The 14,917-nt window shown below is 38.9% G+C and overlaps 1 protein-coding gene across 7 annotated transcripts in view; it reads left to right on the forward strand.

The window, feature by feature from the left end:
• The window catches only part of IQCH (IQ motif containing H), a 258,516-nt gene that overhangs the window by 151,705 nt on the left and 91,894 nt on the right, over nucleotides 1-14,917 (forward strand). For 4 of the 7 annotated variants that reach the window (XM_025390845.1, XM_025390849.1, XM_025390846.1 and 1 more), the window contains one exon: nucleotides 8,132-8,323. The exons of 1 other annotated variant lie outside the window; for it this stretch is intronic. In XM_025390845.1, the coding sequence (XP_025246630.1) occupies nucleotides 8,132-8,323 (192 nt within the window). Of the gene's footprint in view, nucleotides 1-3,352; nucleotides 3,626-8,131; nucleotides 8,324-14,917 lie in introns of all 7 variants that reach the window. 2 more of the 7 variants (XM_025390843.1, XM_025390844.1) reach the window with 1 other exon arrangement.

The raw sequence follows: 14,917 nt of genomic DNA on the forward strand, positions 1-14,917 counted from the left end.
ACTCGATAAAATAAGGAACTTGTGGCAGCAGTGGTATGTCAACTGTGTTAGCGGGGTTTGAATCCTGCTTCTGCTGTTTACTAGCTGTGTGACTGAGCAAATCACTTGAGGCTTAATTTTCCCATCTCCAAAATAGGGATAGCTAATTGATTCAATGTCATATGGATCAAACGAGAGATCACGTCAAAGGCTTTGATCTTGTGAACTTACCATGAAAAGATTGCTGCCTTGGAATCCTCTTCTGGGTGCCCTGAAAAGCTCACCACAGACATCGTAACTCAAGTCACCTATTTAGTTCAATTTTTTTACATGTCTTCATTGGAATAATTTACGGGAAAAAGAAAATAGTGAAATAAACAAGGAAGAAAGACAGTGACTAACCAGATGGAAAACACAAACTTGCCAGGTGTTATCACTGGCCATTGTCAAATGGAACATTGGGTTTCCTAGAACTGCATTCTCAGAAGTATGTTTTTTCAATGGATTTAAGGCCAGGTGCAGTGGCTCACACCTGTAATCTCAGCATTTTGGGAGGCCAAGGTAGGTGGATCGCTTGAGCTCAGGAGTTTGCGACCTAGCCTGCCATGTCAGGCAACATGACAAAACTCGGTCTCTACAAAAAATACAAAATTTAGCCGGGCATGGTGGCACACGCCTATAGTTCCAGCTGCTTGAGGGGCTAAGATGGGAGGATCGCTTGAGCCTGGGAGGTCGAGGCTGCAGGGAGCTGTGTTTGCACCGCTGCACTCCAGCCTGGGTGACAGAGTAAGACTCTGTCCCTGCTTCTACCAAAAAAAAAAAAAAAAAGGATTTAAAATTACGGTAGAAAAGGCATATTGCGTAGATCTAAGGAACTTGGAATAGAACACCTAATCTGGAGGAAGGGCCCAATAGGGGAAATCATGTAAATCCTCGTCTCAGAGGAGCTGTTTTTTGCCTTTTAAAATTGTGGTAAATTATATATAACACAAAATTTACCATTTTAACCATTTTTAAATGTACAGTTTGGTGGCATTAAGTACATTCACATTGTTGTACAACCATTGCCACTATCAATTTCAGAACTTTTTATCATCCCAAGAAGAAACTCTGTACCCATTAAGCAGTAAGTCCAAAAGAGCTCTTGTTGTAAAGGGAAGTTATTTCAGAGCTGGAAGGACCCTAGAGACTTCTCATCCAACCCCCCATTTGAATATGAGAAACAGACTCAGAAAGGTTGAGTTTTCTCAATCACCTAGCAAGTCACAAATTCAGACTGAAATGCAGGTGTTCTCCCCAGTCCAGTTCTCTTTCTCCTATACTCAGGAATTATCAGGAATTATACTCTCTGACAATCTGCAAACTGGTGCATCTGATATTCCTTGAAACAATCACTACAGTCTGCAAACTGGTGCATCTGATATTCCTTGAAACAATCACTTAGCATTTCTCCATGTTTTTATGCTGCAGTAAGTAGACAATTTTTCACTAGAATTGGGGTAGTAGATGCTAGTCTATAAAAATCCCTTCAACTCCCTTGAGACTCTGGCACTTTTACATTATATTAATTGTGTAACATTTTAATGACTTTATTTTTTATTTTTTTGAGACAGGGTCTTACTGTGTCACACAGGCCGGAGTGCAGTGGCATGATCTTGGTTCACTGCAGACTTGATCTCCCTGGCTCAAGCGATTCTCCTGCCTCAGCCTTTGAGTAGCTGGGACCACAGGTGTGTACCACCACGTACCTGGCTAATTTTTTTGTAGATAGGGGGTTTTGCCACATTGCCCAGGCTGGTCTCAAAGTCCTGGGCTCAAGTGATCTGCCCGCCATGGCCTCCCAAAGTACTGGGATTACAGGTGTGAGCCACGACACCTAACCTGACTTTATTTTTAAGAGGGTTTTCTCTATAAAAATAATTATTACCATTTGTTGAGCATCAATGCTGTGTATTATACTAGGAATTTTACATTTGTGATCTTATTTTAAAAGCCTTAGAGCAACCCCAACAAATGGGTAATTTTTATTCTTATTTAACAGGTGAAGAAACAAGCTCGGGGGGGGGGTCTAAGTTACTTGCCTACATTAATGGAGCTTATAAGTGACAGAGCTGGATTCAAAGCCAGACCTGTTTCACTTTAAAGCCCCATCACTTTCCTGTGTGCCATGCTGCCCTCTTCTCTAGAGGGAGGAAAACAATCTTGGATTATTTTATTCTATCCTTAGGTAATGTCTTTCCCATGCCCATCTTCACCTGATAAAATCTCACCCATCCTTCAGAATTCACCTCAACCCCAACCTCTTTCGTAATAATAGTACCAGCTAACATTCATTAAGTCTTTATTGTATCCAAGGCACTGTTAATAAGTTATTTACATACATTATCTCATTTAATCCTTACAGCATCCTTATGAGGTAGATACTATTATTACTCTCATTTTACAGATGAGGAAACGGAGGCACAAGGAGAATGTGTATTTGCCTTTCCAACTCTCCCCACCAGCATGCCTCTCGAGGGCTCGGCAGATCCTTAGGGCCCTTCTCTGCCCCGTCTCAGTTATGTGTTAACTTTTATCTGTTCCCCACCTCTCGAAAGCAGAAACATGATTGTGTTAGTTTTGGTGTATGCTGACCATCTAGCTGTTTCCTCTGCCCCCATTAGACTAGCTAGAATTATTTATTTAATAGAATAAGACAGTCACATGTATTGCTGAGCTGGGTCTAACTAGTCAAAAATAAAACAAAAAGAGGTTTTCACTGAAAAATGAATTTGAGTCTTGCTGAAATTTTCAATTATTTTCTATTTGTGAATCCTTTCCAGAGTTGTTGCCTAGAACCATGATAATCATTATAAAAGTGCATGTTATCTGAAGCAGATTTAGTAGTAGAATTTTGGAAGGAGGGTGTCAGGTCAAGTGCCTTTTTTCTACTCAAGCATTTAAACAGTTGCCAGAGTAGGAATATATATAGTAAAGAATGCTATGGGGCTTTTTTCTTCATTTTTTGTATTGATTTTCCAGACACTTTAGTGTTAAACCATGCCAGAAGTGTTGCAGAGATGAATCACTATTACCCAAAGGCCGCCAGCCTCTTTTCCTTCTGACAGAAGGATAATTCCACGTGGATCAAATAAATACAGATGTGTAGTAATTAGTTCTATTCCCAGTGAGCCTATTTCCAACACACTAAAGATGTGAGCGATTACGGAACCTCACCCCAACAGCTTTTATCAATTTAAACTGCTAAACAACAGGATAGGTCATAACCCAGCCTGCTATTAATAATGTATTTATTATGTGCAACATTATAAATTAGGTGTATGGACTAGAAAAAAGGACACTTTTTAACAATAATAATATGATCTTCCCCCAGAAGCATCATATGTGCCTGGCCACTCACCTGATGTACAGTCCCAAGGCAATCAAAAGAATAAAAAATCTCATCCGAGGAACAGAGGCCTACATCGTCAGCGGGCTCCTCCACAGAGATGATTTAGCTGTGGCCGATATGTTAGACATACCCATCCTGGGCTCTGAGCCTGAACTAGCTCATCTTTATAGTACCAAATCTGGAGGTAAACGTGTCTTTGACAGTGCCAATGTGGCAGTTCCTCCTGGAATAGATGACATTTATAGTCAGCAACAGGTATGTGGGGTGGACAAGTGAAGCTCTGTTCAAATATTTGAAACATCCTCTTGATCTTGGACAACTTCCAAGTCTTCTGGAGCCAGCTCTACCCAATGAAGGATAGGTGGAATAGTTGAGTTGATTTGAGGGAATCTATTTTATTTATTTATTTCTGAGATGGAGTCTCACTCTGTCATCCAGGCTGGAGTGCAGTGGTGTGATCTGGGCTCACTGCAACCTCCACCTCCCGGGTTCAGTGATTTCCGGCTAATTTTTGTATTTTTAGTAGAGATGGGGTTTCACCATGTTGACCAGGCTGGTCTCGAACTCCTGACCTCTAGTGATCTGCCCACCTCAGCCTCCCAAAGTGCTGGGATTGCCAGCGTGAAGAACTACGCCCAGCCTCAGGGAATCTACTTTAGAACTTTGTGTTTTAAAGTATTTTCCTGTTAGTCTTGCAGAAATTGCTGGAATTTCCAAACCCTTTACTCATTTGGAATAAGCACTGTTAAAATGTATATATCATTTGGACTAATCTGCTATCAATGTTTAATGCTTTAACATGGATTAATTCATCATCATATCAGCCAGTCATTAAATAGGATCCTAAGAAATAGGAGAGTCAGTTTTCGCTAAAAGCAGTGGGTTTGGAAAACTCCAGTGAGTGATCCTCCCCACTGGGTCAGATTGCAGAGGGCCTGTAAACAGAGGGCTGCAGACTTCCTTCGCTCTTCAGGAAGCGATCTAAAGGGAGGAGGGGAAGGATCTCAGAAAGGGGAAGTAAGGCAGCTCCAGGAATAAAACTGGGGAAGTAAGACAGCTCCAGGAATAAAACTATCTGTTTTTGGTTTTGCCTTGGACCAAGTGTGTGGCTATCCATTCTTCCAGCAGATAGTCAGGGCCTAAAACATTAGGAGAAATGTATTAGCCACTAGAAACGTTTTCTCTTTGAGTTAGCCCTGGCAGGTGTTCTTCCATTTAACTGCCATCTGTTTTCATAATAGAGAAAATTAAAAGACAAATGGCTGTTAACATTTCCTAACCTCTGTTTCAGTACACCTCTTGACCATTACTCTGAGCCAATCACAAATTATCCCCCCTACCCACTTCTTGGGAAACCAGAGAACCGTGCACAATGAGTCAGTTTGTGAGGGACGATATTTAGGGATCCCCTCCTACTCTCAGTTGCCTGATCGTGATGCTCTGCACCTCACAGCCACTGAGCTAAAAAAATCTAGCCTTTCAACAAATCATACTTTGCAGAGATTAGTTTGAAGATACTATTAGCTTATTAAATTGCCCACAAGTATTTCACTCTTGCTAGAGTATTCTTGGGCAATTTTCATGGGCTCATGAAGGAGGTTTCTCTTAACGGTATCACAACCTAGGAAAGTCGCAGGCAATTTTAGCAGGAGTGGAACAGAGAGGCTCCCCCTGAGCTGTTATATCACTTCCATTGTCATTAGCCACCACTGGAATTTGAAGATAACAAGGCATATTGCTTGACTCTGCTTCCCAGCAGAATATCTATCTGGCTGTTACACTTATTACAAGCGAAATACATTTTTAAATGATACTATTGCACACATGCACTATACATTAAACAACCTTCAAAACTTTAACATGTATGTGCAATATTTATATTGAGTCTTGCCTTCATCTTCACTGAGGAAATCTCAGGCAATCTTTGCTATGAAATATTTCAGAACTGCGTATGTTGATTATAGTTAAAGATGCAGGCACATTTAATGCAGTAAAATCTCCCTCTAGTGCTAGTATTCAGAATTATGACTAAAAACCTCCTTAGAGACATATCAGATTTGAGAGATGTCATTTGACCTATGGTATGTGCAAATTGTATAACAATAAACCAATATTTCACCTGAGTTCTACTCTGCTTGTTTGGAAAACATACATCTGAGGTCATCAAGAATTAAAATACTCCACTGAGATTTTTCCAGATAGTGACTACCCTACCTAATCTATCTGAGCATGTCAGCATTTTGAATCTACAGTTGGGGATGAATCAATAACACTGACTTTTTACCGATATGCATCATAAACTTAAAGCTGGTGAAAGAAAGCTGCAATTATTTTAACTTAGGTTATTAAGTATTTCTGACTTTCAGTTGGACTTTAGCAGTAATTATTTTTCTGCTCTTTACCAGGATAAAACGAATCACAGCTAAAAAAATTTATTACATCCTTTGAACAGATAGACTGAAACAGAAAAATGATAAATATTTAGAAATAGCATAAAGTCATTTTGTTTAGGATTAATTTGTTTAAATCTAGCATGAACACAGTGAGCATTTCCTGTTTTGATCCATAAAGTAACTATAAAAGTTCTCTTTCTGGAACATGCTCCATGGGAAATATTGACAGCTTTGGTTAAATAATCAAAAATGGCGATGCTATTTTAAAGCACTGTTCAATTTTCACTTAAAGATAGCACATAATTCTTTCCAGTGGTGCAGTCTTTACAATACTATTGATCCTTTTCATTACTGTAGGGGATCCATCAACAGATGCCCATTTATAGGATTCTCAGAAGCAACAAATAATAGGATTTGGAAGAAATAGATAATTCTGTTAGTAGTTGAGACCTCCAAATATATAATATATCTAAATATGCCATTTAAAAAAATCTATGCCAGAACACCTTTACTAACACTAGCAAAAGAATTTTCTCTGATGTTAACAGGCCAAAGACCGTTTCTACTTCTGCAAAGTGTGATCATAATACAGCAAAATATGATTAAATGTAAAATCTATATTCTCAACACATTAGAGAAATAAGGAAACAACTTTGAAGGCACATTTTAAAAGCCTTCCTAGGCTGTGCTCATCACCATATGGTTTGTAGACCGGAGTTCTGTCATTTAAACACCCAAATTATCAATACAAACTACTTGATAATTAGGGAGCTAAGATAATTTTAATTTTCAACCTCACTGAATACCCCATAGTTGTATGAGGTTTCCAGAGAACCCAAGTATGGCCATTTTGCTGTCTCTTCCACACTGCCGTGTAGTATAGTATCCCCAGGAAGATTTGCTGGACAGATACAACCCAGAAGAACAGATCAGGTCTTTAATCAAAATAACTTTAATCTGATAGCTCCAAACCTCAACAGAACTGTAAACCATGAGTCCTTTCACACTCTTTAGTTTAAAAAAAAAAAAAATTGTGGGCAAAGAGAACTGATCAAAAAAGAGGATAGGAGTGTCACAGAGTCCTTCCGTACAGAAAACCATAGCCAAGAACGGCATGGGAGGGCTCACGAGACAAAATGCTTAGTGTTATTTTGTTGCTTTCTGGGAAGCATAGACTGGAAAGTCTGATAGGAAGACAAGACAGAAAAATCATTTTGTAATCTAATGAGGTATTTTTCTCCCAGGCTCTGCCAGGAGAGTATTACTTATAATTAAGTCATCTTGCTATAGACTTTTATCTGATTCAAACTCACCCCAAATGGCTTATTGACTGTAAGGAAAGTGGCTTCTATTGCTCCTCTTCTGACTTCACCCTTCTCCACCTCTCTGTGGGTTGGGATAGGCAGCACAGTGAAGAGGGAATGAGCATAGGTTTTGGAGTCAAAGCAACTTGAATGGAATTCCTACTCTGCTACTCAGTGCTGTGTGATTGTGGGCAAGTTATTTAAATTAGCGGAACCTCAGTTTATTTACATATAAAAGAAAACTAATAATTGAGTCCACCTCATAGATTATTGCATTAAATGAGAAAATTCATGCACAGAACTGAGATGAGCCAAAGGCCTGTCTCCTACTGAGAGTTCAGTTATCTTAGAGATCATCATCATCATTATTCTGATACTTGAGCTTGGAGTACTGTTCTGTCCCTTAAACTCCCATGTGTTTGAGCCCAGTTCTTGAGGAAATGTTTCAAATAAAATGGCAAGTAGGTGCGTATTCCAGGAAGGTTGCTTTCACAAATGTTTTATCACCTTTATCTGTCTTCTTCTATAATATACTTGTTTATATCACACATATACTAAACTCGGCCAATTGGCCAGCCAAACAAATGTATTTCTTGTACATTAATGAGGAAAAAATTAAACGTTTTATAGTTTATAGCAGTGAAAAGCTCAACAAATCCCCAAACAGTTAAAGTTTTCAAGACTATAACTCTTTATAGTCTTGAAACAATTAAAACATCATTTGAGGAATCAATAAGTAAATGCATAATTCTCCGAAAAAGAAAGAAAACAATATCAAGATTCAATTACAGGTATTCAGTGATTGTTTCTTTTGCCTTCAAAAGCCAGCAAAATGATAATTTCAGAATTTCTCATAATAAGACTTGCTTTTAAACATGTCTTTGGTGTCACTGGTTAATGGTTTCTTCACATCATATTTATATCCCTTTAAACTTCTTTAATCTGTCTTAATAACTAGAAGATAACCAAATGAACTGACCGTTAGAAGTAAAGACACATGAGAAGTACAGCGGAATCCCAGGAAATGAACTGTATTAAATGTAGCTGTGTCTTCGGCCCCACAGATGATAGAGCAGCTGAGTCAGCTGATAACTGATCACCTGCAAATACAGCGCTGGCTCTTTAAAATGGACTCTGAGTTCCGAGGAAATGGGACTGCATTTTGTGATATTCCTTCCTACCTAAAGTGCTACAAATGGGTGCTCAAGGAGAGTAGCAGATATGGCCTTGAAGACTGGAGAAAGAAATGGGCACAAGTGAGTAGTCAATGGTGACTTAAACCCGCAGTGTCTGCGAACAGTTAGGGGATGAAGCAAAAAGTTCAGCTAAGAGATGAAAGTACTTTCCTCTCTACTTAGCTCTGTCACCTGCCAGCAGTGCCTTTCTTGGGACCTTTTTCCTTATATACACAATGAATGGGGATTGACTGAGTTCTTTTCTTTTTTTTTCTTTTTTTTGAGATGGGGCCTCACTTTGTTGCCCAGGCTGGAGTGCAGTGGTAAAATCAGGGCTCACTGTAACCTCTGCCTCCCTGGCTTAAGCAATCCTTCCACCTCAGCCTTCTGAGTAGAGGGGACTACAGGCATGCGCCACCACGCCTGGCTAATTTTTTCTGTGTGTGTGTGTGTGTGTGTGTTTTTTTTTTTTTTTTTTTTTTTTTATTGAGACAGGGAGGGTCTCCTTATGTTGCTCAGGCAGGTCTCGAACTCCTGAGCTCAAGCAATATGCCTATCTCAGCCTCCCAAAGTGCTGGGATTACAAGTATGAACCACAGTTTGGGTTATTTTCAGTGTTTCTTCTCTGGGCCCTAAAAGTCCTCATTCACATCTTGAAATTGATTATGATAATTAGGAAGTAATTTTTTATCACATTCAGGTAACATTACAAATCTTATAATTTGCCCTAAGTGGTTCTTGATCATGTGCTTCTAACAACTGTTGTTATTAAGCTAGCTGTATTTTATTATGAGATAGAAATTCTATTAGTGAATGGTTGTCACCTGGAAGCGAATGTATAATAGCATTCTGTCAGCAGTCATATGTTTTTGAAGACAATTCAAGGAAATTTATGTAACTGCTGATCCCTGTGAGACGCTGAGAAAATAGTACATTCCAGCCAGAAAATCTCCCAGCAAAAGCTGAGCTGTAGGTAAGAAGTCTTAGCATGAATGGACGTGTATAGATTTTTTGCATGCACATTTGTGAAGGGATGAATTGTACAACCTTTTAGTCCATTCCAAATTTGCTTAATTAAACTAATTTTATATGGTTTAATATATAAATTAAACCTGCCATTCTAAAACTATCCTGCTATGCATCCAGAAATCCCCAGACTTGCCTGACTTCTCTTAATCCCAAATCTCTGTTTTGGCTGACCTGCTGGTTGAAGCATAACCGATTAGGAAAATCTCAACACAAATTCCCTTAACTGGTTCCTTCCCTACCAGCATACATAGCAGTGGGCTGTGCAAAGTGATTTGCGTCTGCTTTGCGCATCCCACTATGGAACTATATGAATCAAGACACAAGTGATAGAGAGGGAGGGGCACACTGGAGGGAACCACATTATTCTTGGAAAGTGGAGTGATGAATAAATCTAGAGAACAGTCAGGAGAGAGAGTTCCCTTTGACAAATGTGACTGGTTTCCCCATGATCTATTCTGGGCTTCGTTCCTCCCTTCCATCAGTAAATGGATTAAATGCAGTACCTGTCATGGCCAGCTTTTTACATATTATTTAAAGGATACTAAAATGAATTACTCTTCTAGATAAATATAAAACAAAGAAAATGTATTTAATTTTGAGGCCCATAGAGATTTCCCTTATATTCTCTTTGAACTAGATTTTATTTCATATTGTATAGTTCTTTTTTTAAAGCAACATTGTTAAGATGAAACCATAAAAATATGGCTTTTTTATTTAAAACATTGAAGTGTTAATGTGCAAAGTATGTGTTGGCTTCAGTATTTCAAACCAATAATTTTTAAAGAATTCTGTTGACATTAGACTATGATAAATTTGAAATGTTTGACTTTAAAAAATATTTTAAATACTGACATTTGGCTGTATTTAGAAGCCTCACTGTGCATTATTTAAATTTCAGTTATTTTAAACCGTAGCATTTTTAATTGGCACCAAATACATTTGGCACTGTTGTTAATGTTATTAAATGGAAAGCTCTTGAATAATTAATAATCTATCTAAATCATTTTTTAAAACTTAACAAGAAAAATATAATTATTTGGAAATCTCTTTACAGTCTGAAGCCAGTGCTTAGCCATGATCTGAAGCCAAAAATAAAAATAAAGTAGTTCTGAAAAGGTGCCTCTTTTTTTTTTTTTTTTTTTTTGTAGGAGCCTATTGACATTCTTTTGCCTTCAAAGTGAAATCATATTCGGAGTGGAGGTGAGCTGCAGCCTCCACTGAGTGTAGCTATTGAGAATTTAGGATTAGAATTCTCCTTTGTTCCAGAAGACCATCGTAATGGTGCACATTTAGACATCAAAGCATTACTTTACGAGCACAGGCATGTTTTAATGTCCTATTACAGTTTGTAGACCTGTTTCTTTTGATAATGAAGATGTTGTGTCATCAAGCCTAGCCTGGCACATACAAAACATATGCTGGCAGGTTATTAAAAATTTCAGCTTCTTGATGAAAGACTATCCTGCAGGCTAAGAGTCCAGAGAAAGACTCCATTCTGGGAGAATTATTAGAAATGAGAATATGACTGTAAGCACTAAATTATGTTAATACTTACAAATAGCATCATTTGCATAGCAGTTTATGATACGATACCATGATTTTTCTCATTGGTATGTTGTAGGCAACAGATTAAAAACAGTGCTGTTTATGGAAGTTTGAACTCTTGAGATTCTCTTTCATCTTATGCAGATATTGGTTTTAGATGTAGACAGGATTCAGTGTAGACTCAAGCGTCTAGTATAAAGATCAGCCGGGCCAGGCGCAGTGGCTCACGCCTGTAATCCCAGCACTTTGGGAGCCAGAGGCAGGTGGATCCTGAGGTCAGGAATCCTGGCTAACATGGTGAAACTCCATCTTTACTGGAAAAATACAAAAAAATTAGCCAGGCGTGGTGGCAGGTGCCTGTAGTCCCAGCTACTTGGGAGGCTGAGGCAGGAGAATGGCATGAACCTGGGAAGCGCAGCTTGCAGTGAGCCAAGATGGCACCACTGCACTCCAGCCTAGGTGACAGAGCGAGATTCTGTCTCAAAAAAAAAAAAAGAAAAGATCATCTGGCTAGGTGTGGTGGCTCATGCCTGTAATCTTAGCACTCTGGGAGGCCAAGATGGATGGATCACCTGAGGTCAGGAGTTCGAGGCCAGCTTGGCCAACATAGTGAAACGTCTCTACTAAAGATACAAAAAAATTAGTCGGTGGTGGTGGTGCACACCTGTAGTCCCAGCTACTCAGGAGGCTGAGGCAGAAGAATTGCTTGAATCCGGGAGACGGAGGTTGCAGTGAGCCGAGATCACACCACTGCACTCCAGCCTAGGCGACAGAGTGAGACACTATCTCAAAAAAAAAGAGTCATCTCTTTTTTCACTATGTAATTTGGAACCAGAGTTATCTGGCTGGTTATAGTTGAGAATTAAAATAGTCCTGAAGTCAGCAGATGCTGAGAAGTTGTAGTCGCCATTAAAAAAAAATCAGTAGAGACATGTAGGTGATTTTTAGGAAAAGCAGAATGTTACATGATGGCCAAAATGGAAACAGAACACAACTCTATCATTTTTTCTCGGTGACTTGGTACCAAGCCTATTCTCTTCATCCTACCAGCTAACAAAACCTACTTCCCCCAACAAGTTCCAGTAAACTCATTCACTTAAGTACTCTGCTCGTTAAGTTTTAATGAATCCACACTCTTGCACACACTCCAAACTCCCCGTTCCCCAGTTGGGGGTATTTATTTTCATTTAGGAGGAATAAAGGCTTAAATAAAGGAAGGCAAACATGTAGGAGAGAAACATTCCTGGGTGAACTCACCTAAGACAGTCTAGGGAGACCCAGGCAGACATTTACTGTGGGTACCAGTCCTTGGGGCTTTTTTTTGTTTTTTTCTTTATGGGTGTTTTCCTTTCCTCAATTCCTGGGTCATTGGCTTAGTGGCAGTGATGCTACTGGTGACACTGCTTTGCAAGAGATCTTTGTAGAACAATTTCTGTGTGTAGAGAACTAAGCCAGTTCACTTTCAAGTTTCTCTGTGCAGCCCTTCGTTGGGCCTCTGTTACCCTGGAGATTCTGGGATGTGGTCTTGGCATTACTGTTTTACCACTTAATGAGAAAAAGGAAATTGAACTGGCTCTTGAATGCTTCTAGTAAACATTGCTATTTTAGCCCTTTGCAAGAGCAGTTTTACCTTTATTTGTACTTTGGTTTACTTTGACATTTGATACTAATTTGGGGATCACCAATGGAGGAAAAAAACTAATTAGACATTTTTTTTTTTTTTTTTGAGGTGGAGTCTCACTCTGTCGCCCAGGCTGGAGTGCAGTGGCACGATCTCGGCTCACTGCAAGCTCTGCCTCCCGGGTTCAAGCGATTCTCCTGCCTCAGCCTCCCGAGTAGCTGGGACTATGGGCGCCCGCCACCACGCCCAGCTAATTTTTTTGTATTTTTAGTAGAGACGGGGTTTCACCGTGTTAGCCAGGATGGTCTCGATCTCCTGACCTCGTGATCCGCCCGCCTTGGCCTCCCAAAGTGCTGGGATTACAGGCGTGAGCCACCGCGCCCGGCCCTAATTAGACATTTTATATTAATTTAGGGATCACAAAGGTAAGAGAAGAACTATGCCTAGAAAAGGTAGAATAAACTATAGTTGTTTTGCCTCCTTTTAGAACTAAGGCAGCAAACAGAAAACACAATTACAAAAGAGAATCATTAACCATTTCATGGCATAGAACTCCCTGCATCTCCACCTCCATTGTGAAGACCTCTGTCCATTCAGAATGGCCCTGGAACTAGGTCATAGGAGCCATTGCAGGATGGCAGAGCTCGTTGTCCCGTGTGGAATTTAGTAGGTATTTATTAGGTGATCCCAAAGAGCCACTGCTTGTAATCACATCATTTTTAGAAAAGTTTAAATATAACAAGATTTAAAAACTATTTAACCAAATAAGTACATAATCATTTCCCCAAACATAGTTGTTTTCATTTTTGTATATTGATTTCTAAATATGCAGTATTTCTTTCTCATAGCTACAATAATAGTGTATATGCTAGTTAAACATCAGATCTTAAATATTCTCCATGTTTATACATAGTCTTCACAATTAGTAGGTGCATAATATTCTCTCATATTGATGAACTCTAATATATTAAACAATTCAACTAAGTTGGAAATTTAGGCTGTTTCCAGCTTTCATTTTTTGGCGGGGGTAGGAAGGAGGGAGGAAAGATTTGTTTGTTTTTATATTTGGTTTTTGTATACACCTCTTTTTGCCTCTGTTGAGTTACTTCCCTAGGAGAAGGACCCAGGAGTAGAATATTTTATGGCTTTTGTTACATATTGCCATATTACTAAGAAGATAGTACCAATTTCCAAGGCACCTAGCAGAGAATAATCATACTAGTTTTATCACAACCTTACCATCAGGGATATTATGAACTATTTGCACTTTTATTTTAGATCTAAAAATCCAACTTCTCATTGCTATTATTTGATTACTAGCAAGGGATATTCTTTTCTCATGTCCTTATTATTTGTGTTTTATATCAAAAGCACAAGATTTTTATATTTTTTTAATCTAGATTTTCTAGGTTAAGAAAAAAATCTAGGTTATTCTTTTTTCTAGTCATGAAACTACATATAAATGATTATTGTTCACTTGTTTTTATATTTATTTTTATGTGCTAAAATCTTGACTTCTTAGATTATCTTTATGTATTTAGTTGTTGCCAGAACACTGAAATTAAACATTTTGTAGATCTATGAATATACTGTTAAGGTGTTGACATTTCCTTGTATTTCTTTGTCGTCGTCATCATCATCATCATCATCATAAATACTGTAGAGTACCTACTGGGTACCAGGTATTGTGCTAAGCATATTACCTGAATTGTCTCATTTAAACTCAGAAAAACCCTGAGGTTTTTACTCATTTACTTCCATACCAATTTAAGATATAAGGAAGGTATTACTATTCTGTTTACAGATGAAGAAACTTATTCTTAAGAAGTGACTTGCCCAAATTTATAGCTAATAAATGATTGTGCCTTGCTTTTAACCCACATCTGACTGCTGCTAGCCCAGTGCGTCTGCCACACTGAGCCAAGTACATTTAGGAAAGACCTTCTTATTTGAAAGTCCTGGACAAGTGTTCTCCCGCAGGTCCTTGCCTTTGTGACTCATACCGTGTGCTGCCCTTGTGGCAAGTTTTCTGCTTTCCAGAGATTTGTGGGAAACACAAATATTCCTGGAACACAGAGGCCACTGGTCTCAAATTTCTTCCCTTTCCTAGATGACAGAAGAGCTGGCAAACTGGGAGGTGTAGGGGGCCATCAGTACACACACCTCAGAGCTGGAGAGGAGGAGCCCTGCCTGGGAGTTTCTAGATTCAGCTCTTGCAACCCAACTGCCTCACATACCTGGTTATGTGCATGGGTGATGAGAGAGAATTTTAGACATCACCCTTTGATTGTTCATGGGAATGACAGATTTTCAGTGCCTTTCTCAATCAATTTCAATGCCTTTCTCAATTTACAGGCTCACTAAAATGATCACGATAGTATCATTCCCAAAAAGCTTGGAGTAAATTCCCAAAAAGCTTGGAGTAGCCCACCTTCACAATCAGATGTAGCATTAAAAATATTGTAAGCATTTAAAACCCT

The sequence above is a fragment of the Theropithecus gelada genome, chromosome 7a, assembly GCF_003255815.1.
Source record: "Theropithecus gelada isolate Dixy chromosome 7a, Tgel_1.0, whole genome shotgun sequence".
NCBI lineage: Eukaryota > Metazoa > Chordata > Mammalia > Primates > Cercopithecidae > Theropithecus > Theropithecus gelada.